General features: G+C 40.9%; 1 protein-coding gene across 1 annotated transcript in view; it reads right to left on the reverse strand.

Moving 5' to 3' along the window:
* Positions 1 to 18,319, reverse strand: part of HSF5 (heat shock transcription factor 5) — a 50,909-nt gene that overhangs the window by 20,653 nt on the left and 11,937 nt on the right. Inside the window, exon 3 of the mRNA XM_089657943.1 lies at positions 17,621 to 17,712. Within this exon, the coding sequence (XP_089514069.1) occupies positions 17,621 to 17,712 (92 nt within the window). The remainder of the gene's footprint in view (positions 1 to 17,620; positions 17,713 to 18,319) is intronic.

The raw sequence follows: 18,319 nt of genomic DNA on the forward strand, positions 1-18,319 counted from the left end.
TTTAATCTGGCCAGCATTTCTGGGTGGTTGGTTTGGATTACAACAATTTGCCCATCATTATTGCTTTTCACGTTTTTTAACAAAAGGCATCCAGCATTATAGACAACATGTTTGGTTAAATTACAATGCTATGGAAACATAGCATCGGGAGGTGACAGCTCAAGTTAAGAGCTTACAATCACATTTGAAAAGAACATTACTTTACACACTAACATTACAGATATCTAAGTAGAGTCACATTCTTTTCCTGACTAATTTTTGATCTGATAACTTATAATTGATGCAATCTTAAAGTGTAACTAAAGGCATTTTTTTTCATTTTGGATAGAGAAATGGAGGGTTATAAACCCTGTCAGGTTATTTTTCACCATCTGTGTCCCATTGCGGAGATTTCCCTTCACTTCTTGTCCCATAGCCAAAAAGGAAATGAGAGGAAATCCCTGCAAATTAAGGGAATTCCTTGGGGGCACCCAGTTTCATGAGAACTAGTGTCCTAGCTTCTACGTTGGCAGACTTCCCTTCTATGACTTTTCTGGGGACAACCTAAAATTTAGGATTTTCTTTTACTTTCACTTTCAGTTATAATGGTAAACAGGACTAATAGAGAGGGTGAATCTCCTTAACAGGGGCACAGACAGCAGTAATAATTGACAAATGTTCTAATCCCTCTCCAGTCTATCCAAAACTAAAAACAAAAGTTTTGCCTTTAGTTACACTTTAAGGGAGTGCTTTAACCCCTACAGTTGTTTTGACATCTTTCTCACATGGGGAGATTTCCTTCACTTCCTGCCCCATAGCCAAAACAGGAAGTAAGAGGAAATCCCTCCAAAGTGATGGAATCCCAGCGTGTCACCAGGTTCACCAGAACTAGTGTCCCCATTGGAAGATTTTCTTTATATTATTGTGCTGATGATTGCTCAAAATTTGGGGATTTTCTTTTAGTTTCAGTTTTGATGATAAAGGGCACAGACAGCAATAACAACTGCCAGGTGTTCTAATCCCTCTCCACTCTGTCCAAAACTAAAAAAAAAGAAAAAAGTGTTTCCTTTAATTACAATTTAAAATTAAAAACTCCTATTTTGTATTGTGGCTTAAAGTGTACGTAAACGTTAACAAAGAACTTCTATTTGCTCTTTTTGATCTACCATTAAATGTGTTTTCTTACATATGTGACATGCTACTGTCTAGCTGCACTAGGGTCATCGGTTCAAATCCCAAGCATGGCACTACCTGCCTGGAGTTTGCATGTTCACCCTGTGCCTGTGTGGGTTTCTTCCGAGTACTCCAATTTCCTCCCACACTCCAAAGACACGTTGGTAAGTTAAATGGCTCCTGTCTAAATTGGCCCTTGTATTTGTATGTATGAATGTGAGTTAGAGACCTTAAACTGTAAGCTCCTTGAGGGTTAGGGACTGATGTGAATGTACAAAATATATATATAGAGCACTGTGTAAATTGATGGAGCTATATAAGTACCTATAATAAATAAATACATAAAATACATGTTGATCTTCTGACACACTGAAATCTCAAGCATTGTTAAAAGCCCTACCCAGGGTATTTTTCTGACACTCATTAGAATTACAAAACAAGACCAACTGAATGTGCACGCTATTGTGTGTAGAATTTTCTGTCTATCCCTGATCCTGGGCACAGTGTCTAGCATTAAATATGGATTTAGGCCCAGGGCTTTATGTACACAGGTGAATAAATATCTTTACTACTGAGAGATTCAACTACTTGCTAACATTTATCTCATTACCATGACATTAAATGCAGTTTGCTGCAAATAAGATGACTGCCAACAAATTATTAAATCTCTAATTTTGCCTGGAGATGGCCTTTAAGATCTGTACTAGCAAGCTGGAACTGAAAAGTACTTTGGGGGCTTTGAAAATAGGAATTTTGACCTACCTGTAAATTTCTTATCTTGGAGTGCAGTACAGGACACGGGAGATGTATTTATTGATCATGGGTTATACCCCGCTTCCTTCAGTTGATTGGATACTGACCAAAACATACACAGAGACACATATAACCCTGCCCACTCCATAAGTCTCCAGTTTTTTAGCAAGCAATAAGGAATGATGAAGACATAGAGAGGAGGACAACGTGTTCTTTACTGTACTCCAGGATAAGCAATTTACAAGCAAGTCAAAATTCCCATTATCTATGTCATACAGTACAAGACACAGGACTTGTGTTTGTAGACCATGGGACATACTCAAGCAGTAAACTAAATGGTGGGCAACAACATAGCAAACAGAACTGCCAACAAGATAACGGCTAAAGAACAGCTTGAAGTATCTTGTGGTCAAAGCTCACATCAGTGGAGGCTTGATGATCCACTTAGTAGAACTTGGAGGACATGTGAACAGAGACCAGGTAGAGGCCCTGCAATCCATGAAGCAGATGCTTGATACTGAGGAACCCAAGAGACACTAAGAGCCATGGTGGAATGAGCTCTAATAAAGAAGGGGAAAACTCAGTCCATAAGGGTGTAGGCCCTGGAGATGAGTTGCCTGATCCACCTGGCAATGGTGTAGTGGGAAACAGGATGCTCACATGCAGGACAAAGAGGGCCAAGTGGATCCGGACAACCCTGAACACATCCAAGCAATGTAAGACAATTTACTTGTTATTGTCAGGATAAAATTGAAGGAAGAACAATGTCCTCACTGAGGTAGAAAGAAGAGACCACCTTAGGTAGGAAGAAAGGTTTTATTCTTAAAGCCACTTTGTCCTTGTGCAAAAGAAGAAAGAACTCTTACAGGAAAGAACTCCCAACTCAGAAACAGATGTAATGGCTAACAGGAAGGCAACCTTACAAGTCAAGTTTTCCAAAGGAATATCTCTAATTGGTTCACGGGTCTCATAAGTACAAAGAGCAGAAGGTTGGGATCCCAATATGACATAGGAGGTTGAATTTTGGATTTATATGAAGAACTCCCTAAACAAAAGTCTTGATTAGGGTTTGTGAGGCAAGAGGTTTCTGGAAGACATTGGATAAAGCAGACACCTGTCCCTTAAAGTGGTTGTAAAACTCAGACATGAAGTATGAACAAAGCATATCCCTTTATAGTGTGTAGCTGTCTCAATCCAGAGCACTAAGTGTCATTTCTCTCTGCTGCCTCATTCCTCTGCTATCTGCAGGGGTCACTTCTGACAAGTTTTCCTAACACCAAGAGAAAAAGGTGATAGGGGAGGGAGCTCCAACAGATAGACAGCCTCAGCTCTGTTCCTGTGTGCTGTGTGTTGTGTCCCTTCCCTCCAATCAGCTCTGAGAACTTCCCTCACTGAGCTCTGCAGTGTGTCATTTCAGCTCTCCGCCCACGTTTTTCTGACAGCTCAGATAACCTTTGGACATTGAATGGATGCAGAGAAGAGAAGACTGCAGATAAACATTTGCAACTCATATTCAGTAGGAGGATTTGTTTCATCTCTGTGTATCACCTGAGGCCAGTTACTTCACTAGGTATTTGTAAGCATTTACAACCATTTTAAGGGTACTCAAGGCCAGACGCTGGTCAAGCAGAAACTGCTAAAAGGTCAAATTACAAGTGATAGATAGAATATTCCCTTAGACTGAGTTTCCAGTCCTTGCACCAGTAAGACTTCAAAGTGTGAAGGTACTGTAAATCTTATGAGAACTGGATTTTCTTGCCATTAGTAAGGTGGGAATTACACAGTCAGAAATACTCCTATCATTTATCTATGCTGTCAAAGCCAGCATCTGAAAAGCAGGATGGAATAGGGGACTTTAAATATGCAGTAAATCTAGTTTGCTTTGAAGAGGCCAGGTCTCGTCCACCAGAAGACAGAGTATGTCTGTGTATCATATTCCTCTGGAACAATTTGGTGCAAGAAGAATCACTGAAAACCATTCTTCCTCTATAATTTACAGCAGTCAAGGGAGGTTCTTTATCAATAGGAAGGCATAAACCTGCTTGAACTGAGTTCAAGTAATCACTAGAGCATCTACTACAAAGGCTATTGGATCCCTGGGCATGGCTACAAGATTGTGGATGGCCCAGAGTTTCTGTCCAGGAAATGATCAGACTTGTTTCTCTTAGAGCAGGTGGACATCTGGTAGCCCCTTGGTAGTTTATGTAGGCCACAGTTGTGGAATTGTTCAGCTGTATCCTGAATGGGTGACCCTGCAGAAGTGAGATCCAATGTCACAGATATAATTTGATAGCTGTCACTTGGAGAATGTTGATGGGAAGTTTTGATTCCTGTGGGGACCATGCACCCTGGACAGTCGGAGAGTTGTAAACTCCTTCCTAGGCTGTAAGGTTAGCATCCATTGTCACCACATTCCAAGGAATGTGAAGGAAAGACCTCCACAACTCCAGGGCAGGATTGGGGAGCCACCATAACAGGGAGAGCTTTGTCTGCCTGGACTCCCACTAATGCCAGGGCATTTTCTACTCTACTGACCACAATCCAGCCCCCCTAAAGTCTAAAAACAGTAAACTGGCCCTTTGTTTAGAAAGTTTGTAGACCCCTGCTCTAGGACATCAACACAAAACAGTAAGGCTGAGGGCATCAGCTATAATCGTTCTAAAAGAGCAGAGTCCTCAACGACAAGTTTCTGGTCTATGTTCATCTGTCTTGACCAGTTTGCAATAATCTGGCAAGAAGTCATGGCAGTAATAGGAATGCAGAACATGCTGTGTGCCTTTTTAGCTGAAAAGGCAGGCAAGAATTCATCATCCAGGAGGCATGACACACTTACCTCATCTCCCTGAAACTAAGTCTATATAGGAGTAAAGGATGCCCAAATTTAAAATTAATTGAGCCATGAAATGCTAGAGACACAATTGTAGGGAGTACCACAATAAAGTGAATACCTCCCTAATTCTTCACCTATTAAATTACATAGTGTGTAATACACTGTGGATAGTAATATTAAACGCCTGCAACAGGTGTTAATATACAGGGTAATTCTTTCTTACTTTACCGTGCTGGGCCTATTAGAGGTCCAGGCTTCCGTTATAGTGGGCAAATGTCATACGGGTCTGGGAACAGCAGAAATGCACTACTATGTGCCAAGTTATGCACCTAAAGCAAGATTCAGTGCCCAAAGCAAACATTACAGGCCTTCTTCAAGTTACATTGAGAGTAACCAATCTGGAAATTTTGTTACAAAACTTTAGCGAAAATAATTGAATGGTTTAAAACAAAATACATCTCCAGAGGAAAACAGGTCAATCATGCTAGCAAAAAAACTAGAGGCTCTCGATGTGGATGGGGTTATATGTGTATTCTCTAGGAGCGGCCCTAGTAAATTTTTACCAGTGCCCTAGCAGTTTTTACCTAAAGGTACCTGAGTAAGACTCATGGTCTATAACTACAAGTCATGTGTTCTGAACTGTACGATTAAGATAAACTGCTTGATGCATTTGAAAAGAAACCTGTCAATGTTGTTGACCCCTCCTTTGAAGATGCTTGTTTCCTGGCTGTCATGTTTACCTTCTTGTTTTAGTATTTTTCTTTCACTTTCCTAATCCAGATAAGTAACTTAGAATGTATTGAAGGCAGAAGGAGGTCATAAATGGTACGCTCCCATATTCCTTTCACGACAATGTAAATGCTGTGGTCAACATAGACGTAATTAAAGTATAATTAAGTGCTGCTGCCTTCAAAAAGAATAGGACCCTGGCAAGGAAAAAAGGTAATTGGCTAGCCAGGTATAACTCTGTCTACACCCATCATTTTTTAGTTTTGTAGCAGTACAAGGTATAGATCACAAACATAGAGGGGTGGAACCTGTGCCCCTAATGAACATTAAGAAACACATTTTTTTCTAGTAAGTATAATAATCCTGTTTTCTTCTCATTTATTAAAGGGCATATTATTCAGTTATTCTAAGGTCATTGGGGTGATCAAAAGCACCCCAAATCAGGGGTGGTTGTAGTAATAGTACAGTAACAGGCCCATATAACAAAACAGTAAAACTGGCCAGGAGCCAGCAGCCAAGACAGCTGCCTAAAAGACATTATCCCTGATGCTGACATCAGATGAGGCCTGAACATTCACCTTACCAAGCTGCTTAAAAGTATATGTGAACTCTCAATTCGTAAAACAACCAATTCAGTTTAAAATAGAAATGCAAGGCAAAACATTTGTATATAATTATAAAAAAAAAATTATAAATACCTTTTTTTTTATACATGATCACTTAACCTCTGTTCTCAGTTATCTAAAAGGTTTAGAGAGTTGAGGGAGGAGACTACAGGGGATATGTCAGTAGGAGGCAGAGAAAGACCAATACACTGATCTTTCCAGTGAATAGCTGTGCAGTAGGGTGTATCAGCACAAGCCATTGAAGGACAGGCAGGCTGTGCTCCTAGAACAGTCAGACAACTGGCCATGCTGGGATGGATATGCGTCTATGCCTAGCGTGGTCAATTTGAAATAGGAAAGCAGGGGGACTGGCTGGATCACCAGGAATTTCACACAAAGGTAGCAATGCAAAGAGAACAGGATACTTTTGATTATATATATATAATCCAACATACAAATATCAGGAATATGAAATGTTGGCGTATCATATTGTACACTTTATGAACATGTTAACAGGATATTAGATGGCAGTCTTGCATATCTTGGAAAAAAATGTATAATGCCAAAAAGCCCAAGAAGTACTCTCAGACCAAGTAGAGTGTACCTTGACAGGAAAGGGTGGAACCTTGTCCTTAAGACCATATCATGTACAATGACCTGTTTGGGCCACCATAAAATGGTGGAGTGAGAGCTGGCTGGGTGACAAATAAGAGTCACGCCTTTTAATGGAAGCAGTGCCTGAGAGGTAATCCCACAGAGTTTTGATATCACATCCAGGTAGTGAAGGAAAACTTCCTTTGGATGTCTTGGAGCTGGGCAGAGAGATGAAAGAACAATATCCTGGTTTAGGTGAAAGGCCAAAACTGCCTTAGGAAGGAACAAAGCTTTAGACCTCAATACTACCTTGTGCTTGTCTAGAACCAAACTGGATTCTATACAGGTCAAGGCTGACAGCTCAGACATATGCCTGGCAGAGGTGATGGCAAAGAACAAAAGCTTATGAGAATGGAAAAGTTTTTTCGAATGAATGTCAAAGGTTGTTCTTGAAGTGCTGACAGAACCAAATTTAAATTACATGTAGTCACAGGTGGTTGCACAGGAGAAGCACAAGAGACACTCTGTACAAACCCTAGTGGCTAGTGGTCTTTGGAACATCGCAAGGGCTGACATTTGTCCTTTGATGGTACTTATGCCAAATGCTGATCCAGACTTAGCTGCAAAAAGGTTAGGATTCATGGGTTGAACATTTCTTTCCTTGCACCGTGCAAAGTAAACCTTCAATGTGCAATGAAGTACTTGATAGCTTTTACCACTGTGGAAATTACTGGATCCCTTTGGACCAGGGCTTCTAAACTACTCTGTTAAAGCCAGCAACTGTGAAGCAGGGTGACAAACTGGTCCTTGGGATAGGAGATCTGGTTGATCTGGAAGAGCACATAGGGTGTCAGGGCACTACATCTATCTGGGCCAGTTTCGGCACTATGAGAATCACCCAAATGGAATGCCTCCATCTTGAGCTTGTGACATAAGTGAGGATAGAGCTTCAGAGGAGGAAAAGCATACATCAGGCTATATTGACTCACCAGATCATCCACTGCTTCCATCAGAGGATCTCGGCATCTGGAGACAAGCCTGTCTAGTTTGTTGTTTAACCTGGAGGAAAAGAGTTCCACATCTGGCATTCCCCTTTGTGACACAGGTACCGAAACACTTCTGGATATAGAGACCATTTCCTTAGATCCAAGCCAAATCCTGAGGTAGTCTGCATGGCAATTGTCCACGTCTAGAATATGAATGGTAGACAAAGCTGGAACATAGAGTTCTGTCCTGACCAGAATCCTTTCTACCTCTCATACCATGGCAAGACTTTTGGTCCTCCTTGGTGATTGATGTACACAATTGCTGTGGTATTGTCTGACTGGATCCTGATCAGATTAACCTTCAATCTACCTTAGATTGTACACCCCTTGAGGGTTAGGGACTGATGTGAATGTACAATATGTATGTAAAGTGTTGCTTAAATTGACGGCGCTATATAAGTACCTGAAATAAATAAATAAATAATCACAGTGTCCAACATTGCAGGAACGAACAAATGACTCAGAGTTCCAGAATGTTGATCAGGAGAAAAGATTCCTCTGTCAACCTAGTTCCAAGCACTGACAAAGTGTCTAGGACTCCTCCCCAACCCTTCAGGCTGGCATCCATTGTGGCAAGATAGTGGAAGGAAGGATTTATCCAACTTCAGAGTTGGATTCTTGACCACCAGGCTAGAGACAACCTGGTCTGCAATGTCAGGCAACTGATTTGCCTCACAATGAGAGAATGCTATGTTTGAGGGGGCTGAAGTGGAACTGAGCAAATTACACTGTCTCAAAGGAGGCTACTATCAGGTTGAGGACTCTACAGAGTGGTGTAGTTTGAGAGCAGAGAGTTAGGATGAGATCCAGACACTGGAAGCTAAGCTATGTGTTGGTTCCGGTGCTTACCTATGAATGCTCAGAATACATCTGAACCTTTTTAAGTCTGGCTTGTTCACATCACATTGTCAGTTAGAATTTGTGTCGACTGTTCATCCAGTAGGACACCATCTAGGTATATAATGAGTATACCTTGGCAGCATAGTAAGGCTAGCATTGGTGCTGATATCTTGGTGAACACTTGGGGTGCAAAAGACAGGCCAAATGTTAGGGTCCCAAGCTGGTAGTGTTAAGTGCCCATAGCAAAATGGAGGTTAGTGTTGGTGCACTCAAAAATTGTGGACATTCAGGTACACATTCTGGAAATCCACAGAGGCTAGAAAGGATTCCTGTTTGAGGGAAGCTATGACAGTCCTGGTGGATGATATGCTAAGACATTTAAAGCCTGCAACAGTGAAAAGTTTTTTTGCAACACTGAAAAGATTGGAGTAAAACACATAAAACAACAGTAATAACTATCTGGCTCAAGAGATCTGCAAGAGCAGCTTGATACGTCTGCTAGTCTGCGTAGGAAGGTTGGATTGTATTAAGCAGGCAGGGGGCAGAGTGGAATTCTAGCCTGTAGCCATAGGAAACCACTTCTATTACCTATGTATCTGAAAAAGGCCAACAAATGTGCCCCCACTTTGGAAAGTGGGGGCATTCTTTATTACTGAAGAAAACTTGTCTGAAGATTTGGGAGATTTACAGACTCCAGGTCTATGAATAAACTGGGCATCTGGCTTGGGTCTAGACTAAGTGGTTAAAGCCTGGAACTAAGGAAAAAACTCTTCTTGGCCTCATAGAGTTCAAACAGGTACCAAAGAATCATTCTCTATCAAAATACATTTCTAGCAATAGCTTTTTGCATTTCTGTTAAACAGACCAGCATTGAAGCCAAACAGTTCTTTGTCAGAGGACTCATTTGGTAAATATCATATATGTTATTTATTACAGGCACAGGAGCTTACAGTCTAAGGTCTCTAACTCACATTCATGCATACACAAACTAGGGCCAATTTAGACAGGAGCCAGTTAACCTACCAGCATGTCTTTGGAGTGTGGGAGGAAACCGGAGAACCTTGAGGAAACCCACGCAGGTACAGGAAGAACATGCAAACTCCAGGCAGATGGTGCTGCCAGGCAGAAGTGCTAACCATAACCATTTAGCCACTGTGCTGCCCTATATATGTGCAACAACACCGCTTTTATATATATATATATATATATATACAAAAGAATTGGGATGCCCAGTCTTAGTCTGTAGGGTTCATATTGAGTTGGTCCACCCTTTGCAGCTATATCAGCTTCAACTCTTCTGGGAAGGCTGTCCGCAAGGTTTAGGAGTGTGTCTATGAGAATCTTTGACCATTCTTCTAGAAGCGCATTTGTGAGGTCAGGCACTGGTGTAGGACAAGAAGGCCTTGTTTGCCTAATTCATCTCAAAGGTGTTCTATTGGGTTGAGGTAAGGACTCTGTGCAGGCCAGTCGAGTTCCTCCACCCCAATCTCCCTCATCCATGTCTTTATGGACCTTGATTTGTACACTGGTGCGCAGTCATGTTGGAGCAGGAAGGGGCCATCCCGAAACTGTTGCCACAAAGTTGGGAGCATGAAATTGTCAAACATGTCTTGGTATGCTGACACTTTAAGAGTTCCCTTTACTGGAACTAAGGGGGCAAGCCCAACCCCTGAAAAACATCCCCACACTGTAATCTCCCCTCCACCAAACTTTACACTTGGCACAGGCAGTCAGACAAGTATCGTTCTCCTGGCAACCGTTAAACCCAGAAACCTCCATCGGATTGCCAGGCAGAGAAGCATGATTCATCACTCCAGAGAACACATCTCCACTGCTCTAGAGACCAGTGACAGCGTGCTTTACACTACTGCATCCGACGCTTTGCATTGCACTTGGTAATGTAAGGCTTGGATGCAGCTGCTCGGCCAAGGAAACCCAATCCATGAAGTTCTCTATGCACTGTTGTGGTAATCTGAAGGCCACACGATGTTTGGAGGTCTTTAGCTATTGACTCTGCAAACAGTTGGCGACTTCTGCCCACTATGCGCTTCAGCATGCACTGACCCCGCTCTGTCATTTTACGTGGCCTACCACTTCCTGGCTGAGTTGCTGTTGTTCCCAGTTGCTTCTGTTTTGTTATAATACCAATTGAGTACTGTCCGTGATACTTTTTTTATTTGCACTAACATACAATTTTGAGGGCAAGCTTTTGGGGAGTGTCCCCTTCTTCAAGGTTCGAGCAGTACTATACAAATCACAAAGTTTTAGCAGAATGTTAAAAGAGATGAAAAAAAAAAAAAAGAGGCTAGAGATAAGACACAGCAAAAGCAAAGGGGGTGGGGGGGTGGGAGACAACACTCACTCACACAGAGGGAGTCAAGCTTGAGCTGATAGTCATAAAACTGTTGTATAATGAGTGAGGAATGCCATGTCCAAATTCAGGCCGTTATCTCTTGTGTCAAATAGAATTATCATTCTTAGTTCAAAAGCTTTTCTTTCCTGAATGGATTGGAAATTTCCTTTAAGAACTAAAATATTGAAGTCTCCCATTATGTGGTCTGGTTGTGCGAAATGGTGTCCCACAGGTGTGCAGAAGTCATCTTCTTTATGTTCCTTGATGGTGTGTCTGTGTAAATTCATCCTTGTTTGCAACTTCTGTCCTGTTTCGCCAACATAAGATCCTTTGCTGCATTTTCTGCACTGGATAAGGTACACAACATTACTGGAGGTGCAGCTGTATGATCCGGAGATATTGAAGATCCCTTTTGAGTGTCTGACACTTTTTGATGGATTGATTTGGTTGCAGCTTTCAGCGTTTTTTATTGCAGGGTTTGCTTTCATTATTTGTGACATCATAATCAGAAGGAAGTTTCCTAGTGATCAGTTTATTTCTGAGGTTGGGGGGTTGTCTGAAGGCCAGTATTGGGGGTTGCTGGAATATTTCTTTCAGAGTTCCATCCTCTGTTATGATGGGTTGTAAATCTTTGATTATTTTTCGTATTCCTTCTAGTGCTGGGTTGTATGTGGTTACTAGAGGTACATGGTTGTTTGTTTTTTTCTCTTTGTACTGAAGTAGATTTTCTGTTTGGGTTCTCAAGGCTGTTTTTATGCTGGTGTTGATAGTTTGTCCTTGTAACCTTTCTTATGGAAGGCGTCTGCTAGTGTCCCGAGATGTTTATCTCTGTCTCTTGGGTCAGAACATATTCGGTGGTATCTAATGGCCTGACTGTGTATGATGGCACGTTTCGTGTGTTGGGGGTGGAAGCTGGAACTGTGGAGGTAGTTGCATCTGTCAGTGGGTTTCCTGTATATTGAGGTGTGAAGCGTATCATCCCTGAGGTATACTGTGGTGTCTAGGAAGTTGACCTGTGTGTTTGAGTATTCCATTTTTAGTTTGATTGATGGATGAAAAGTGTTCATCAATGAGTAAAATTGTTTTAGGTTTTCTTCACCTTCTGTCCGTATAACGAAAATATCATCAATATAGCGATAGTATTTGTATGGTTTTTGTTCCATGCTGTTCAGGAATTTTTCCTCCAGGTCAGCCATAAATAAATTGGCATATTGGGGTGCCATTTTACTTACCATCGCAGTACCCATACATTGAAGATAGATGTCTTTATTGAAGGCAAAGTAGTTGTATGCAAGTATGAATTCAATGAGCTGTGTAACATCCTCAGCAGTGTATTTATGGTTTGGTGACGATGATAAGGATCTGTGACATGCAGCTAATCCATCCTTGTGAAGGATATTACTATATAGGAATACTACATCCATAGTCACTAGAAGTGTATTAGATGGTAATTGCTGTATGTTGTTGATCTTGTTCAGAAAATCAGTTGTGTCTTGCAGGAAACTAGCAGTATTCTTAACTAACGGTTTTGAAATATTTTCTACAAAGCCTGAGATTTGTTTGGTGAGTGTATTCATACCTGTTATGATGGGTCTGCCTGGATTTCCAGGCTTGTGGATTTTGGGCAGCATGTAGAAGTCCCAGATTTCTGGATGATCCGAAATCACTAACAGTTGACTGTGGAATATTTAGCAGCAAGGAAATTTCACGGATGGACTTATTGTTCAGGTGGCAACTGATCATACAGTTGTGTCCAAAATTATTCAACCCCCACTGAAATTGAGTGTTTTGGCCAGTTTGACATTGCTTTTGATCATTCAGTCATCTTGCTTACATTTACATTAAAGAGGCACTTGTAGGTCAGACAAATATAACATAACAGTTATAATGAAATAACCACAAATGTCTTTTCTGTGCTCACAGCATTATCAGTTTTATTCAACCCCCAAGTGACATTCAATCTTAGTACTTAGTACAGCATCCTTTTACAGTTATAACAGCTTTTAAACGTGAAGCATAGCTTGACACAAGTGTCTTGCAGCGATCTACGGGTATCTTCGCCCATTCTTCATGGGCAAAGGCCTCCAGTTCAGTCACATTCTTAGGCTTGCGCACTGCAACTGCTTTCTTTAAGTCCCACCAGAGGTTCTCAATCGGATTTAAGTCTGGTGACTGCGATGGCCACTCCAAAATGTTCCAGCCTTTCCTCTGCAACCATGCTCTAGTGGACTTGGAGGTATGCTTGGGATCATTGTCCTGTTGAAAGGTCCAACGTCTCCCAAGCCTCAGGTGTGTGACGGACTGCATCACGTTTCCATCCAATATCTCCTGGTACTGAAGAGAATTCATGGTACCTTGCACACGCTGAAGCTTCCCTGTACCTGCAGAAGCAAAACAGCCCCAAAGCATGATTGACCCTCCACCATGCTTCACAGTAGGCAAGGTGTTCTTTTCATCATAGGCCTTGTTCTTCCTCCTCCAAACATAGCGTTGATCCATGGGCCCAAACAGTTCTAATTTTGTTTCATCAGTCCACAGAACACTATCCCACAACTTTTGTGGTTTGTCCACATGGCTTTTGGCATACTGCAGTCGACTCTTCTTATTCTTTGGAGACAGCAAGGGGGTACGCCTGGGAGTTCTGGCACGGAGGCCTTCATTACGCAGTGTGCGTCTTATTGTCTGGGCTGAAACTTCTGTACCCACATCTGACAAATCTTTTCTCAGTTCCTCAGCAGTCACACGGGGACTTCTCTCCACTCTACGCTTCAGGTAGCGCACAGCAGTCGAAGTCAGCATCTTCTTTCTGCCACGACCAGGTAGCGTTTCAACAGTGCCCTTTGCCTTGAATTTGCGAATGATGCTTCCTAAGGTGTCTCTTGGTATGTTTAACATCTTTGCAATCTTCTTATAGCCATTGCCCTTCCTGTGAAGAGAAATCACCTCTTCTCTTGTCTTCCTGGACCATTCTCTTGCCTTCACCATGTTTGTAACCACACCAGTAAATGTCTAGAAGGAGCTGAGTATCACAGTCATTTTAAAGCTGCCTAATTGGTGCTTATTATGCTTGATTGCTGCTCGGTGACATCCACAGGTGTTTTCAATACCTGATGGAAAGCACCTGTATGAACCTCTGTTCTTCAGAGTGGTAGTCTTTAAGGGGTTGAATAATTGTGGCAATGAAGAAACCACATAAGAACCATTTACTACTGTATTACATAAACAATTGATGTCATTTTAGTTGCATTTGGGTAGTTACAACGTCCTTGTAGGATTTGATTCTGAATACAATTCCAAATGTACACTATAGTCCCTAAACCCCTTTACAGCATTGGGGGTTGAATAATTTTGGACACAACTGTAGTACCACATTTGAATTCACTGAGCTCCTGAGAGTGACCCATTCTTTAACAAATGTTTGTAGAAATAGTCTGCATTCCTAGGTACTTAATTTTATACACCTGTGGCCATGGAGGTGATTGACACACCTGAATCCAATGATTTGGAGGGGTGTCCCAATATAGTGTGTGTATATACATACATATATGTATATATATAATTATTTCAGGTACTTATATAGCGCCATCAATTTACGCAGCGATTTACACATATATATTGTACATTTACATCAGTCCCTAACCCTCAAGGGGCGTACAATCTAAGGTCCCTAACTTACATTCATACATATACTAGGGCCAATTTAGACAGGATCCAATTAACCTACAAGCATGTCTTTGGAATGTGGGAGGAAACCGGAGTACCCAGAGGAAACCCACGCAGGTACAGGGAGAACATGCAAACTCCAGGCAGGTGGTACCGTGGCTGGGATTCGAACCAACGACCCTAGTACTGCCAGGCAGAAGTGCTAACCATTTAGCCACTGTGCTGCCCATATTCCTTATATTGACCAATATTACTGCTATTTTAAAGGAACAATGCAATTTGAAATCATATTGTGAAAAACACTGTAATAGCGCTATTCACTCACTATTAAAAATAAGTGTATCCAGCTGTGCAATAACAAATAAAAATGTTTTTTTTACAAAATAATCCAAATACATGTGCTTCAATCTAAAAACATATGTAAAATCCAATTTTATATGTGTAACATACTTCATTCTAATAATGTGGATTTCCTATGAATTCTTCCCAGCTTCGATAGTACTCTTACCAACGTGATTCACACTTCAAAACACCATATGGTAAACAGCGCTCACCAGATACCCAAGACCTTTTATTACAGAAGGTCAAAGTACAGCACAATCCTTGATCAAGCAATGCAGTTTCTCTGTAGTCTCCACTTCTCCTTTACAGCTCCAAAAGTTTATAGTATGACCTCAGTTAGAATCAGAAGAGTATGTAAGAAAAGAAACCAAATAGTGTAATATAGCTTTTTATTTGGCTCAGCAAAAGAATACAATTACACTTACATTGTAAAAGTGCATCACACCAGTCTTGCATACCTCCCAACTTTGCAACTTAAGGGTCTATTCTCACCAACCACCGGGTTACCATGCAGTGGCTGGAGTGTGGTGCAATTAGTGCAGTGACATTTCATTAAGTTTTTTCGGCTGGTGCTCAGTGACTGCGGTGTGCTGGAAAACAAGCATGGCCAACCACAATGCAGGGATGTGAACTGGCCACACCATAGATAAAGCATTTTGCTGAGAGCAGGCAAGGTTTAACTGGAATGAAATGACCAAGTTACTGCAGGATACAGCAATGAATACCTAAACTGTGTCACCTACAAATGGGAGCAATGGGGGAAAACAGCTACCTCACAATGAAAATGAGGGAACAGACTGGCCCTCCAGCTTGTGACACAGCATGTAATTCCCCAGTGTATTAGTCCTTATTATGGACCCAACAAAAAGAGGGGCTGATGATGCCCCTCCCCACGATTACAATGAAAATAGTAGCTCCTGATGCTCAGCACACATGGTGCACTCACAGAGCCTTCAGAGGATGGGTCACACATGAGAATGTGCCATGGCTCTGTGTCTGAAGAGCACTCTGTGGCTACCCAACACCGTACACTCAGGTCTAGAAAGTGCCACAAGCAGAGTCCAATGCAGTCTTCGGTCCAGCAGAGTCCAGGTATTAAAATATATTTAACCTTTTTGTGATATAGTAAATTAACAAAATAAATTAAATTAAGAAATCATAAAATATATACCAAGAAATATAAAATATAAATAAAATAAAAAATACAAAACTCCCCAAATCCAAAAGTGTCCAAGAATAAATCCAAAAATAAGTCCAAAAACAGTGTCCAAAATTCCAATCTTTTTCTCCAAATACGAAAGTTGACCTCTATTTCATCCAAAACATACCTCAAAAAAATATAAATAATCTAGTGCAATTCAGTTAATTAAAAGAAATCACCCCGTGCAACTTCACACTTCACTTCAAAAATATTTGTGAAAAAAAAACTATATATATATATAATTAAATTATTCCAGTCTTAATTTTTTATATATAGTGCATCTAGACACATCAATCCAAAGTGTACACACTCTGTGATCACTGCAACTCAGTGAATAACATCAACCACCACACAATAGTACTAAATACTATTACCCTCTGTGAGCATTATGAGAGCTCTACAAACATTATGGATTAGTAATCCTCCAAACTCTTCTTTAAGAATATTTTTCCAAGGTCCTCACAAAGATAAAATGGTCTTAGGAGCAATATTCAAAGCATAGGGATAACATTTATTAGTAACTCACATATTAAAACCAGATTATCAGCTCCAGACTTGGTTTCTATCTGTTTCCACCAAACATTTCCTAAACCATGTGGTGATAAGCTTAAAAATGGCCGCGGCGACACTTCCGGTCTGCGTACGTGCGTCTTGACGTCACTCCTTTAACGCGTTTCGTCACTTCCGGACTTCATCTGAAAGGATCCAGGTATTGCCCCCAGTACTATTGCTGAGAATAAAACAGTCTAGACAGTTTCTTAAAAAGTCCAGCTCAGCAGAATTTAGATGAAGTCTTGGTTAAGAGAAAAAATAATCTCGAAAAAAGATAAAATGGCTTGAACAAATGGTTAAACTTTAGAAAGAGAACAGATGTTCATCCTCCCAGGACACTAGCAAAAGACTGAAGCATGATAGGAGTGGGAGGGGTTATACCTGACTTGCCATTGTTTTCTTTGTTTGCCAGTGTCTATTTCCTCCAGAATTTGGCAGTATAACCCAATTGTCTCAGAGTAACTGAACCCTGTTTCTCTTAAAATATACAGTACTTTTTAAAAACATAATATCTTTATTTTTGTAATCAGGTAAATAAAATTAAATATGGAATGTGAATACTATGTATTCTAGTTTTCAGCAAACAGGTGGACCTTGATGCACTTTCAGACATGTTTACTTGTCTGCCCTTATTTGCTTCCTGAAAAATAAAGCCCATTAACAGAGTTCAATAGCTCAGGCTGAAATGTACACAATGAGTCCAAACAGTGACTCAGCTCTCAAACCTCTTCCAAATGTGACTGCTCTGAAATTTCAAATAGAGAGGAAGTCTGAAAGTATAAAGCACTTTGTCATCTGTGCACCCTTTATTGATTGTTTAAAAACTTGTGAATAAAACAGTAAATTTAAAAAAATAGTTTTTAAAACATATAATTATAAAAAGCTATCCCTGCCCAAAACCACTATTGTTTCTCTTTAACTTTCAAATCTATGTATTACATAAAATGTACTTCTACTTACCTGATAATAACTATCAGGGTTGTATGAGAAAGCAGGATTAGAAAAGCTTGAGGGACATTCCATGTATGATGATGGAAAATCCTGAAACATCGCTAGACAGAAAACAAAGAAAGCTGTAATAGATTATATAACTTAAAGTGATTGTAAAGCTTCATTTTTTATTTAATTAAAATAACAAACATGTTATAGTTACCTGCTCAGTGCAATGGTTTTGCACAGAGCAGCCCTGATCCTCCTCTTCTCAGGTCCCCCCCAGCGTTCCTGGCTCTACCCCCCCACCGAGTACCATTTGCTCTAGGGGCACTCGTGCGTGCTCACTCCCAAGCCCACCCGTTCCTTATCACTGGCCGTGACTGACAACAGCAGCAGCAGAAGGAGCCAATGGCTCTTACTGCTGTATCTGAGCCAATGAGGAGCAAGAGAGCTGAGAGAGCTTCTTCTCTCGTGCACATCGCTGGATTGAGATGAGGCTCAGGTATGTATTTAGGGGGGGGGGCTGCAGGGAGAGCTGCACACAGTAGCAGTAAGGTAAAAAAAAGAGCAAGGTAAAAAAAACCCTTCTGCCTTAACAACCACTTTAAATTATTCTACTAAAGACAACAGGGCAAAAATAAATGACTAGTTTCTTTAGAGAATAAACACCGGCTCCACTGCCAGGATATTTCTACATAGGATTTCAAAACCATAAGTGTATTGGAG

The sequence above is a fragment of the Staurois parvus genome, unplaced genomic scaffold (genome assembly GCF_062004578.1).
Source record: "Staurois parvus isolate SC_StPar_1 unplaced genomic scaffold, SC_StPar_1.0 ptg000029l, whole genome shotgun sequence".
Taxonomy (NCBI): domain Eukaryota; kingdom Metazoa; phylum Chordata; class Amphibia; order Anura; family Ranidae; genus Staurois; species Staurois parvus.